At 35.1% G+C, this 14218-nt stretch overlaps 1 protein-coding gene across 2 annotated transcripts in view; it reads left to right on the forward strand.

Annotated features, from left to right (window-relative positions):
• The window catches only part of LOC107657050 (dnaJ homolog subfamily C member 5-like), a 15721-nt gene extending 1711 nt beyond the window's left edge, over positions 1-14010 (forward strand). Inside the window, exons 2-6 of one of the 2 annotated variants that reach the window (XM_016445050.1) lie at positions 9284-9435; positions 10450-10663; positions 11200-11371; positions 13068-13076; positions 13337-14010. In XM_016445050.1, coding sequence (XP_016300536.1) covers positions 9326-9435; positions 10450-10663; positions 11200-11371; positions 13068-13076; positions 13337-13440 — 609 coding nt within the window. In that variant the 5' untranslated portion in view covers positions 9284-9325 and the 3' untranslated portion in view covers positions 13441-14010. The remainder of the gene's footprint in view (positions 1-9283; positions 9436-10449; positions 10664-11199; positions 11372-13067; positions 13077-13336) is intronic. The other variant, XM_016445051.1, reaches the window with a different exon arrangement.
• Positions 14011-14218: the final 208 nt, after the last annotated feature.

Raw genomic sequence — 14218 nt, forward strand, 5'->3', positions numbered from 1 at the left:
TTTAAATATAACATTTTCATGTTGAAATATTAAATGATTGCAAAAATGAAATAAGCTACTTGTGACTGTCTTAATGAGTGAGTTGAATCAACCGATTCGTTTAAAAAGCTGATTAATTTAACTTTGCAAACGACCGTACATACTTATAGCCTGATTGAATCATTTGCTGGTCCGTGTAACGCTGAGGAACAAAACACTGTTGTTCGGAGACGCAGCGGTTCTGCTGTTGGTTATATTTTCTTTCTGACGGAGCAACACGGAATTTTGTGTCTGAAAGTTACTCTGTAAGTTGTTGTTTATTATACATTTGCGTTCAATTCAATTCGTGTGTCCTTCTTCTATGTGAAATAATCATAAATGCCAGTTTATGCTGTTTGATTGTGGCCTCGAAGGTTGTAGTTGTAAGCTGTAGCCCCGGCTGGCCCGTTTAGATCTTGCGTGCGCAGTGGAAAGAAATGCGGCTAATAATTTCTGAATTCTGACTGGCATATAACGAACAAATCAAACAAACGTAAACGGGCAAAGGCGGGGCCCATGGGCTGCAGCCCACTCAAGCCCAATGGTAAGTCCGGCCATGTATATATATAATGTGTGTGTGGGTGTGGACACGAGTTCTGCATTGTGACTCATAACCCATAACCACCTCACTACTTTCTACTTTCTCTTTCTCCTAGAGCTCAACTCAATGTACATCAACTGCTACAAGTTTTCTTGATTGTAAATTTGACATTGAAGTGATTTTGCTGTATAGAAGTTGTGTTGAGCCATTTACAGTTTTTTTTATTTTTTTTGATTGGTTTGGTACTATTTTCACAAGTAAGGTGTACATTTTCAAAACTCTTAGTACAAAACTTTAAACTGATCACATTTGTTACACCACTAGTCATTTTTTCAAAACATGATCTCATGATTTCATTGTAGTTGCACATATTTTCATGCCACATAATCATTGTTTCAAAACACAAGATCATTGTGATATGTATTGAGAACATTTGAATTAATCACCAAAACACAACAGTATGATCTTCTTTCAATTTAGTACTTTTAACAATCGGTTCATTCAAGAGCAAACAATGCAAGATTCATGTTTCAAATCACCTTTGTTGCTGAAATAATTACAGTAATACAGGCAATAACTGTCATGTTAGAAAATACACTTACATTACCTAACTTGCATATCTCACATAAAATCAATAATGTTTGTAAAAGTATTTATCCAGTGTGTTATCAAATGTTGTGATGAAGGTATGACATGGCCATAAGGTTTTGTGCTAGAACAGAGTTCACTGTCAATGCAGTAAATGTCCTCACTGTGCCATATGACTTGATCTATATTCTAACTGAATTTTTAAGATGAAGGGTGAGTTATAGTAATGTGAAGTCTTTGCCATGGTAATGCTTCTATATACAGTATCACATGGCATAATGTAATGTAAAATGCTGTATTTGATGCCATATGTCTCCCTTCTTCTGATACATCTCTGATCAGTTCCTCTCCCTTGTGTCCTGCTGTATGTTCACAAATAGCAAAACACACAGTTTTACAAACGAGGATGTCCTCAAAGGAAGGTTTTAGGTGATTTTGTCAAGTTTCCTCACTTCTGGGTACCAATTTGTCCCTAAAATATGGTTACAGTAAGTAGGCACACACACACACACACACACACAGGCTTTGACATTCTATAGGAGTAATGGTCTACCCCTACACTAACCCTACTCCTAAACCTACCCTTATGAAAATTTATTTTTTTCTCATTGGACCCAAAAAAGGACAATAATTTCAGATATTGCCATATACAGGTGCATCTCAATAAATTAGAATGTCGTGGAAAAGTACATTTATTTCAGTTTATATAGATGAAACACTTATTTTGTGTAGTGAAAAGGATATTTTGTGATTGTGTGTATTGTACTAACACAATTGAAAATATGCTTAAATGTTTGAAAAAAGTGCACTTTTGATGATCTGTTGAGATATTAGTACTAAGAGTTTTGAAAATTGACCAATTGCTTGTGAGTATTGCGCCAAAGCAATAAAAAAAAACTGTAAAGGGATAGTTCACCCAAAAATGAAAATTCAGTCATTAATTACTCACCCTCATGTCGTTTTAAAGATATTTTTGATGGAATCTGAGAGCTGTCTGACCCTGCATAGACCGCAATACAACTGAAATGTTCCCAAGTCCAGAAACGTAGCAAGGAGATCTGTAAAATAATCCATGTGACATCAGGTCTTCAACCGTAATTTTACAAAGCTACGAGAATACTTTTTGTGGAGCTGACACAGAACAGCATACACTGTTTACGTCCAGCTGATACTCTCCAAAATGGCACCAGGGTGACACGGAGGAGATGAATTGTTGAATAAAGTCTTTTTTTTCTTTTTCTTTTGCGCACAAAAAGTATTCTCGTAGCTTCGTATAATAGCGGTTGAACCACTGATGTCACATGGATTATTTTACAGATCTCCTTGCTACGTTTCTGGACTTGGGAACATTTCAGTTGTGTTGCTGTCTATGCAGGGTCAGACAGCTCTCAGATTCCATCAAAAATATCTTAATTTGTGTTCCGAAGATGAACGAAGGTCTTACGGGTTTGAAACGACATGAGGGTGAGTAATTAATGACAGTATTTTCATTTTTGGGTGAAGTAACCCTTTAAAGGGATACTTCACCCAAGAATGAAAATGTGTCAGTGAGGTTTTTCAAAGCATTTTCTTTTAAAGGATTAATTCACTTCCAGAATACAAATTTCATGATAATTTACTAACTAACTGCGTTGGCCACCATTGAAGTCCATTATATGGAGAAAAATCCTGGAATGTTTTCCTCAGAAACCTTCATTTCTTTTTGACTGAAGACAGAAAGACATGAACATCTTGGTTGACATGAGGGTGAGTAAATTATCAGGACATTTTCATTCTGGAAATGAACTAATCCTTTAAATTTCACAAAAGAAAGTCACACGGGTTTGGAACATGAGGGTGAGTAAATGATGCCAGAATTATTTTTTTTGGTGAACTAACCCTTTAATGTTCATTGTCTTGTTCGCTGTGTGTTTCAAAGTTTGTATAGCTTGTTCTAGTTGTTTGACTGCCTACCACCAGTCCAGAGATGACATGCCATGAACCAAGAAGGAACTCTTTTTTCATCTTTGTGCTCTGTCCAAAGTGCTCAGTCTTCCACTTTGTTCTGTTGTCATTAGCATGTATTTCATCTGCCAAATCTTAGTTTTGAATGCCACTGTGGGTCGGCTATCCTTTTTGCCACTTGTTTCTAAATTTGCTGCATAACTGAGTGGTCCATCTCATTCAGAAGACCTGCTGAAAGCACCTTTGCACCATTAGCTAATTTACTGCACTTTCTTTAGAAGTTGTTTCCCCCACCGCTGTGCCAGGATTTGTTAACGTTTTTGTTTAGTCAGTATTCCAGTAACACAGGCTAACTAGCTCCGTGTAGTCTATGACAGGGCGTCTTACAGAGAATTCCTCTCATACAGTTCGAACAGTGATGTGTCATAGACTTCTGAAATGAGAAGTAAAATTCCCCTCTTTGCTTAACATTGCTTAATCACAATAGCGCAATCCAAAATGTAAACTACCATTCAAAAGTTTGGGGTTGGTAAGATTAATATATAAAATATATTTTAAGATGTAATTTATTACTCCAGTGTCTTCAGTGTAACATGATCTTTCATGAACCAAATTATTCTAATGTGCTAATTTTGTGTTCAAGAAACATTTATTATTAATATTATTATCAATGTTGAAAACAGTTGTTCATCTTAATATTTTTGTGGAAACTGTGATACTTTTTTTTTTTTAGAATTCTTTGAATTGAATGTTCAAAAGAACAGCGTTTATTTGAAATAGAAATATTTTGTAAAATAAATGTCTTTACTGTCACTTTTGTTCAATTTAATGCATCCTGGCTGAATAAAATTTTAATTTTTTAAAACTTGCTGACCTTTTGAGCTGTAGTGTATATTTTAATATTACAGCTGTTATTTGGTTATTATTTTAGTCACTGTCCTTTTGGACCATTAGTTTTGTCAGAACCCTCTGAGATTTTAAATTATTGGTTTGTCTATGTGTGGAGTTTTCTGATGTTGGTTAATGGTCACATAACATGGTAAACAAGGACAAAAAACAACATAAACTATCAAAAAACATCCATACATCTTGTGCACTATATTCTGAAAAATAAGTGCAAAATAGACTGACATTTAAGTCTCTGAAAGTGTTTGTCTCCACAGCTTCTCAGGGTGAGTAAATAATGACAGACTTTGTTTAGCAGAACTGTGGTGGGTTTTTATTTTATATTCACAGTATCTTTGTCGCTGACTGACACTCCTCTGTTTGACACTCTTAGCTCATCTACCAATTTCAGTGTTTTTCAGTATTTTTCTTGATAGCACATTTGTAGACAGGTTGTTCATACCATTTTGCAGTAATTGGCCAAAAGTGATGATATAATGAAGCCGAAAATGATCAGTTCACTGTGTTTTATAGTCCTATATTTGGATGTAGTGGACTGACACTGACAGAAACCAGAACAATGACAGAAGTCAACAATGACATGAAATTATGAACACTAATGAGTGTTTAGACTTGTGTAATCCTGGACTGTAATGGAATATAAATTTCCATGAGAGTTACCATGGCATTCTTGTTGTGTATCTTGGTTTGTTCATATCTGATATTATAAAAAGCAAGAAAGTTTTTATCATCAACACAAGACCATGTGACTTCATAAAAATGTCACTGCTCTCAGCTGTTCGTTCATCACTACTCCTCATCTGTTTGGTCTCTATTCTTGTTCTTTGAGATCTTTTGTGCCCGTCCCTCCGGCTTTTGAGCACCACCTTGCTCCTTATGTTGTTTTGATAGATGCTTCAGATCTGTTCAATTGTCTCTAGCTTCTTGAAGCTCCTAGTTTTTGGTCAATAATCAAAAACAACACATTATTTTAGGCAGTGTTGCTTTAGTATCATTGACATGCTATGCTGTTATAGGTTTTTTTTTTCTTCTTTTTTTTATATTTTGAACTAGTTTTTCTTTTTATATTTTCTGTTTTCATTTTAATTTTGTTGTGTTGTTGTGTGTTTTATAAGTTTAGTTTTTTAAATGTCTATATAGTTTTTGAGTTTGGTTATTTAGTTTTAGATATTTTAGGGATAGTTCACCAAAAATTAAAATTCTGTCATCATTTACTCACCCTCAAGTTGTTCCAAACCTGTAGGAGTTTCTTTCTTCTTTTGAACACAGAAGATATTTTGAAGAATATGGGAAACCCAATATTTGCTGGTAGCCATTGACTTCCATATGGAGAAAAAAAATAAAAATAATGGAAGTCAATGGCTACCGTCAACTGTCTGGTTACCGACATTCTTCAAAATATCTTATTTTGTGTTCAACAGAAGAAAGAAATTCATACAGGTTTGGAAAAACATTAGGGTGACAATTTTTTACTATGCTTTTAAATAAAAATGAGAAATGTTGCCTTGCCAACCAGCTGAAATAAAAATAAGTTGAATTTTTTTATATATCAGTTAGGCCTAATTTTTATTTTGTTTCAAGTAATGATTATTTATGGTTTTGTTTTAAGTTTTGGTTGACAGTACGTCAGCACTATTACTGTATGTGTGTGTATTTGTTCATTGTGAACAGACTCTCATCAAACATGCCCCGCTTTCTCCTGCTATTCCATCCCTCTACAAACAGACCTTTTAAAACCTGCAGCACATAACAAAAAAGCCACATCACTTCACCTGCTCGGATAGACAGAGAAAAGAGGATGCAAACAGTGACGTGGGAGGATGTTAGAACACAAACAGAGGGACCAGACAGAACTTGATATGATGAATAAACCTATACAGGAAAGACGTGGACAGCGATGTTCATTATTAAGCTGAGGAGACTTTGACAGCCGTCTCTAGTCCACAGACTGAGATGGCCACTAAAGATTTAGTCGGACCATATGGTGGTGCAGAGACAGGAGGGGGGAGGGAGTGTGTGAGAGAGCAAGAGAGATGGATGTAGTGTTTTGGTATAAGGCTGCATTGCAGAGCCCTGCTCCTGATGAAAACTCTTAGTAATCACATTTAATGAACCACTGAAGCAGAAAGTCCGTCTGCTAGTATAGACACACACTCATTACACATTATTAAAAAAAAACATTAATTCGATACAAATTGTAGCAACAAACTTTTACATAGGTTTTTTTTGCAGTTAATGTAGGTGGTGTTTCTCTGTGTAAAAAAATACTGCCATGATGCCAAGTTGTTGTGGGAGGTTTCTTTGGCGTTGATATGTGGTTGCTAAGGTGTTTCGAGTAGTTTTTAGTACATTGCGATGTGGTGGCTAGTGTGCTGGGGGGTTGCTAGTTCACAAGTCAAAAGAGGCTTTTAAGTACCTAAATGTTGCTAGAATTGTATTCATTTTTTTAAAGAAAGTAATACTATTATTCAGCAAGGATACATTAAATTGATCAAAAGTGACAGTAAAGACATTTATGATGTTACAACAGATTTCTGTTTAAAATAAATGCTGTCTTTTTTTGTATTCGTCAAAGAACCCTCCCCCTTCCTGTTTCAGCAAAAATATTAAGCAGCACAACTTTTTTCAACACTAATAATAATAATACATGTTTCTTGAGCAGCAAATCAGCATATTAGAATGATTTCTGAAGCACCATGTGACACTGAAGACTGCAGTAATGATGCTGAAAATTCAGCTTTACCATCACAGGAATAAATTAGATCAAATAAATCAAATAAATGCAGCCTTGGTGAACATAAGAGACTTACACACCACAATCTAACCTCAAACTTTTGACTGGTAGTGTACTTTACAGAATGCACTTTTTTTGACAGCTGAGAAATTCATCAAATGCAGTACATACTCTGACAGCATGTGATTTTGGATACAGTTTATGATATTGTGGTCCCTGGACTCTGGTGTTTTCTTCAGGGTGTGATTGATTGATTGATTGATTGATTGATTGATTGATTGATTGATTGATTGGATTGATTGATTCTCTAAGCAAATCTATTGCCAAGCAAAAATTATAATTTGTAATTGTCTAGAAAAGTAATAGCTAATTATTTATAGTAGTAAACAAAAATAATAATAATTATTATTATTATTATTAAGAACAATAAGAGGTTTGAAAATCCTAAGCATTAGCAATAGTAAATATTACAAAGCACCACTAACATCTGAGCAGATGTTGAATTTGTTTTGACACAAATCATCAAAGATTACTCTGAGGTAATGTCAATGACATTCAGATATTCATTCAGAAGCCCAACAAAATCTCACTCAAACACACTCTATTAGTGTATCACACCTGGAGGAATTATGGGAGTCTCCCGGTTGAAGAAGTGCACAGGGTTTGAGAAGGGACAGAAATAACCCTTCACTTATTCAGATGCTCCGCTAATACTAATCTGCTAATGCTCGCTAACAAGCTGCACGATTAGCCTGGAAAGGAGGCGAAACTCTCTCTCACCACGGCACAAGAGCTCCTCGCATGAAGAAAAGAGGCGTTTGTACTCATTTAAAGAGTCGTCATAAGTGTGTTTTTTTGCAAATGATTGGTTATTTTATTGGCCTCTTGTGACAGTGAAATGTCTCCTCTCCTGGCAGCCGTTTTGTGTGGAGGTGTCTTAACCTGAATTACTCTGGGTTAATGGGTTAATTGTCTTTGATTCATACTGGAGGTCGTAACTTCTGATCCTCCCTGTGTGTCGTCTCCCTCTCTGTTTCTATGTGTTTTCACTTGAACACATACCTGACAGCATATAATCACGTAGATAATACTCTGGCTGAGCCAGTCTTTTATCCATCTGCATAAAGTGAGCTTAATGAACTTTTAAAGAGGGGAAAATATGCTTAATTGTGCTTAATCAGATTTATGCTTGCAATTTTGAAAAACCTCAACGTTGTTCTTTTTGCTACTTGTGTTGCTTTCAAGTAATGCCGGAAATATTGTATTCATGAGTTGAATGCACATGAATGCCACCACAAAACCATTAACCATAACCAACAAAAAAAAATCATAATTTGTATTATTTTATAGTCATATTGAATGACACTGGTGATGGGGAAAGTACATACAGTATGCCAGAAATAGGACATGCTCTGTTATAAATTTGATAGCTTGTTTGATACATTAGGATTTTCCTCTTTATTACATAACATTCAAGTTTATACATTAAAGTCAGCATGAAATTAAAATTTACCTGATATTTTCTAAATGCTCATTATGGATCTTATTTTGTACATATCACATCCATCCACAAATCCATATATGTTTAATTTGTACTTTTTTTTTTTTTAAACATGGCAATGTTTAATCAAAATGTCATCAATCACTTGTAGGCCTGTCGCAATAATCAATATATCGACTTATCGCGCAATATATGTACATGACCTCAATCATTTTTGGTGACGCAATATATTGCCCATTATATTTACTTAAAAATTAATGTCACCATGTTTTTTGCATTCCACTTGCGCCTGTGTCTTGACAATAATATCGCTTAACGCAATTATTTCTGGGGCAATATATTGCAAAACAAAAAGTTGTTATTGTGACAGGCCTAATCACTTGATCTTCTGGTGAAAACGAAAGACTTCTCTCTGGTGACGGATGCAGGACTTCTCCCATAATTCAGTTTACTTAAGCTCTACCCCTGCGAGCTCACATTCATCTGCCTCCACTTTTGAGGGCAATGGCCACATCTCAAAATCCAATCAACAAACATGCATAGAATCAAGTCCCCGCCCTATGTTTTTTACATTTTTTATAATAATCCATATACAGTGGGTACGGAAAGTATTCAGACCCCCTTAAATTTTTCACTCTTTGTCAATACAGAAGAAAAGATGTTTCCTGAATGCTACAGTCACATTACTTCTTTCAGCTGTGTGGATCCTCTGCAGACCTCAGCATGAGTGTGCACACTGTTAATGCACTGACTCAGAACAGGGACATTTGAGTCTGTGACTCTCACTGGTGTAATAAAGGTGGTACTCAGTGTTTTGCTGCACTAAAGGGTATGGATAATGGGTTTTAGATTCACAGAAATAGTGTGTAATGATAATAAAGTCATTTCAATTTTATTGCCACATCCCTGGGATGGCAAGTATGTGTATGCTTCCATGTTTTTGTATGTTATGCTGCTGTGTGAAAAAGACAGACAAAAAGCAGTGCAAGAATAAAAGCAGATGCAGGAGTACATACAGCAAATATAACCCGTTTCTCTGCTTTTCTTTCAGACAGAGGAGGTAGTTGTGGTGTGAGGGGAGTGTGTGTGAGTAATGGCGGAGCAGCAGAGGCAGCGTTCACTCTCCACAGCAGGAGAATCACTATACGTGGTCCTGGGAGTTGATAAGAACACTGCACCAGAAGACATAAAGAAATCCTACAGGTGAGACATAAAAAGATTCTTCCAACATTGCCATTGAAAATAGTGGAGAAAATGCACAGAATCTTTTCAGTGTGGGGGTTCTTTCCTTCTATTATGTATTTCTTTTTTTTTTTTTTTTTACTTATAAGCGATTATGCGTGGAAACAAAAAATTCATAAAGTTTCAAAAAGGTCTTAAAGGGATAGTTCACCTAAAAATAAAATCTGTCATCATTTACACAACCTCATGTCTTTCCAAACCTGTATGCATTTCTACAGAAGAAAGTAAGTCATACAAGTTTGGAAAGTGAGGGTGATTAAATGATGGCATTTTTGGGTGAACTATTCATTTTCGTTTCCAATTAAATCCACTAGGGTGCGACAGAACTTTTTTCCTCACTTCCTCTGGATGTTCATGTAAACTCTCTGCCATACTGTTCTTACTACTGCTGTTTTATATATGTGAACAGTATGTATATTTTCTCTGTGCATGAATACTCATGACCGATTACGTTTGCCAACATTTATCGTGTAATAATACTTGAGTAAATTAGTATTTTACATGCTATTTTTAAATAATAGTAGCTAGTTAGTATACCATATCAATATGATATTCTCCTTATCAGAAGCGGAAGTCGTCATAGTCGGGTGAATGGAAACTACAACAAATATAATTTTTGCATTCCCATTTGTTCTAACAGCAAAAGAAAAACAATCCATTCTAGCATTTCTATGACATTCCAAAAGAGGGAAAAAAATATTGAGAGATTGATTTATGTTGGTCAGAGACCCGTTCGGCACTTTTCCAATGTAATAAAACAAAGTATAGTGTTATAAATGTACATGGGGGGGAAAAAAAACCTTGCTTGATTTACAATGTTAATAACTGTGGTAACACATCAACACAGTCTGTGAAAAGGGTCCATTTTCAACATACTCCTAGTTTAACATAAACACACCTAAAAGCAGATTGGCAAGGATGCCAATTGCATTCATTTTTAGAAAGTTCAATTATTTCTGCTCTTCTGATTTGCAGAAAACTAGCTCTGAAGTTCCACCCTGACAAGAATCCTGACAATCCAGAAGCAGTTGAGAAATTCAAAGAAATCAACAACGCTCATACCATTCTGTCAGACCCTACCAAACGCAACATCTATGACAAATACGGATCTCTGGGCCTCTACGTGGCAGAACAGTTTGGAGAGGAGAATGTTAACACATACTTTGTATTGTCCAGCTGGTGGGCCAAGGTTAATCATACACACAAGGACACACAAAAGATAGATATACTAAGTTAGACACACTACCATTCAAAAGTTTGGAGTTAGATTTTAAGAAATGAATACTTCTATTCAGCAAGAATGCATTACATTTATCAGAAGTGACAGTAAAGACATTTAAAATGTTACAAAAGATTTCTATTTCAAAGAAATTCTGTTCTTTTAAACTTTCTATTCATCGACAGTTTTGACAAAATATTAAACCGCAGAACTGTTTTTATTTTTAGCATTGATAAAAATAATAAATGTTTCTTGAGCAGCAAATCAGCATATCAGAATGATTTCTGAAGGATCATGTGACACTAAAGAGACTGGAGTGATGATGCTGAAAATTCAGCTTTGCCATCACAGGAATAAATTACATTTTAAAATATATTAAAAGGGAAAACCTTGGTTAGCATAAGAGACTTCTGACTCTTTCGGGTGGTAGTGCATATAGTAAATTAGTGTACATGTTATTTAAGTTGAATTCCTCTTTTTTTTTTTTTTTTCTACCCTCTGGACAGGCCTTGTTTATATTCTGCGGTGTGGCTACAGGCTGTTATTTCTGCTGCTGTCTGTGCTGCTGTTGTAACTGCTGCTGTGGGAAGTGTAAACCTCATTCTCCTCGGGCAGATGAGCCGGAATTCTATGTGTCTCCCGAAGACCTGGAAGCTCAGATGCAGTCTGATGAGAGAGGTGAGACACACTGACACACACTTTCATTCACAACAGTCAAATAATTATGGTAATGTTGACATGAAATCAAAATGGAAGTTTTGTGGCTATTATTCCATGTCTGTTAACTTTTTAATACCATTCATAAGCTACAAAATGTAGTGTAATAAACTTCTAGAAGTCCAATAAAATGTTTTGTAGATTGAGACTGTCCTATTCCCCAAATACTACCTGCCACTGACAACCAATAGCAAGTAGCAAATTATGGTTTGGGGACTTAAAGGGACAGTTCACCCCAAAATGAAAATCATTTACTCGCCCTCAGTTTGTTCCAAACCTGTATGCTTTTTTTCTCTTCTGTACAAAAGAAGATATTTTGATGAATGTTGGTATCCAAACAGATTTGATTCCCACTGACTTCCATAGTGTTTTTTTCCATACTGTGGAAGTAAGTGGGGACCAGCAACTGTTTGGTTACCCAAATTCTTCAAATTATTTTCTTTTGTGTTCAACAGAAGAAAGAAAATCAAACAGGTTTGGAATAACGTGACGGTGAGTAAATAATGACAGAATTTTCATTTCTGGGTGAACTGAACTGTTTATGATTTAATGAATGTCTGGTCAAGCATTACTGATGTAATTCCTGTAAGTTTTTAGAGTTTTTTTTGTTCTCTCTGTAAACAGTAATAAGTAAAAAGATAGGTACAGCACATTTCTTTATTTGTGGTGCTACACACTTGCCTGCTAAGCTTCCATTGAGGGTTTTACAGTATTCAGGTTTAATTTTAACTGTAAACCTCTGTTGTGCAGCATTTTGTTGCTAAAAAGTAAATTGGAATTGTTACATTTTAATTTGTTTATATTTTAAAAGATTAAATAAAATGTTAATGTTTTATGCCTTAATTTCTTTATTACCGATACATTTTCATCATAAATTATTCTATCATCATAAATTATTTCATCATAAATCATAAATTATTTCAGTGTTTAGTCATATAAATAACAAAATATAGCAAAGAATGCAGTTGTGCAGGAAATGCAAAATATGTAACCTAAATACACATTGTTTTTTACTTTATTGTTATTTAAATGTATGTAAAATTATAATAAAAATAATAAAAAATTTGTATTTCTTTTAAATGTTAATTATTAAAAAACAATATTTAGACAAATAAGAACTATACAGTTGCTTTTACAGTAACGCTGTTAAATGTAATCAGAATTAATATTAAAATGTTGTGATGCCTGAAATCATAGCATTTAAAACCGAGTTTAGTTTCTAGTGTGTGAATTTTTTTTTTTCTTTTTTTTTTTTGACTAATTATTATCAATCTTAATATCAGCCACTTATCAGTTTCTGGTCATAACTTGAAAATAATTATGAGTTTATCCATGTCAGGTGTCAGACAGAATTGTAATATTAGTGATATCTCTAGTTTGGTGGTGTGTATTAAACTAAATGCTGTTAAGAGTTTATTGATTGTTTGTTTGTTTGTTTTATTTAGTTTTTAAAGACCTTCCATATATCCTACTTCCCCTACTTCCTGATTTTTAAATAGGAAATGCATCTGGAAATAAAACTGCGCAGTTCAATAAAAATAGCGCAGTTCAGTGTATGTTATTGTAAAGGAATAATGATTGTTTCATAATCTTTCATCACAACGTCATCATTTTATCTGTATCTGAAAACGTTTCTTTTTCTGCGGACATAACTAAGGCCGTGCAGGTGGGTCAATAATATTATTGGTTTCAATCAAATCCCAATGAATAAAATCAAGTCCTGCCAAATATTTTTGCCAGTTTCACTTAGAACTACAGTTCAAATGCCTTCAGATTGTTTATTTAGCCAGTGAAAGGTCTGTTCAGTATTTGAAGTGGCTTCCTGACACTCACTATCATGCCTGTAATGCTTAGCAACATGGTTGAGTTTGAGCTGTTAGCTGGTCATATTATAAAGCAGCGTGACACTGGTGTGTGTTTCCACAGATGGCAGCAGCCCCATCGTGATGCAGCCGTCCTCTGCCACAGAAACCACTCAGCTGACCGCAGACTCTCACCACACCACCTACCGGACAGACGCCAGCTATTAAACCTCCCTCTCTCTCTCACACACACACACACACACACGGGACCACCATGCCAGAAGAGGTCACGGTGGGCAATGGGTGATCCAAAGGAAAGAGGATGAGCGGTTAGTTAGTTACAGTATCATTGGAAAACCTGAAACGCTCCACTGTACAGGGCAAGAAGCGAGTTTATATTTATTTGCCTTTAACCTCTATTATCCCCAAACCTACTGCGGTGTTATATTCAACACACACACACACTCACACACACAAGGACTTTCTTACAGTGTCCATACAGTCTTCCTGCTATGATTCAAGCTTCATCTTGCCGACAGCTCTTGTTGTGCAATTGGCACTGGTTATCACACTGCATTTGTCTACATAATCAATGAAAATAATTTTTATCAATCTTATTTGAAGCATGACAACCACAGGACATAAGGAATTATTTTTGTATGCTTTAGTGTATTCAGCTATCATAATGGTTATTGAAGCTGGCTACAATTTTATAATTGTAGAGGTTGTCACACAAACACTACCATTCAAAAGTTTGGGGTCAGTAATTGATTTATTTATTTTTAGAAAGGATGCGTTAAATTGATCAGAAGTGACAGTAAAGACATTTGTGACAGTAAAGACATTTGTTACAAAAGATTTCTATTTCAAATGTCATTCTTTTGAGCTTTATGTTCATCTACAGTCCTTAAAAACACACACAAAAAAAAATTAAGCAGCACAACTGTTTTCAACACTGATAATAATAAAAATGTTGCTTGAGCAGCAAATCAGCTTATTAGAATGA

The sequence above is a fragment of the Sinocyclocheilus anshuiensis genome, unplaced genomic scaffold (genome assembly GCF_001515605.1).
Source record: "Sinocyclocheilus anshuiensis isolate Anshui unplaced genomic scaffold, SAMN03320099.WGS_v1.1 scaffold1453, whole genome shotgun sequence".
Classification (NCBI taxonomy): domain Eukaryota; kingdom Metazoa; phylum Chordata; class Actinopteri; order Cypriniformes; family Cyprinidae; genus Sinocyclocheilus; species Sinocyclocheilus anshuiensis.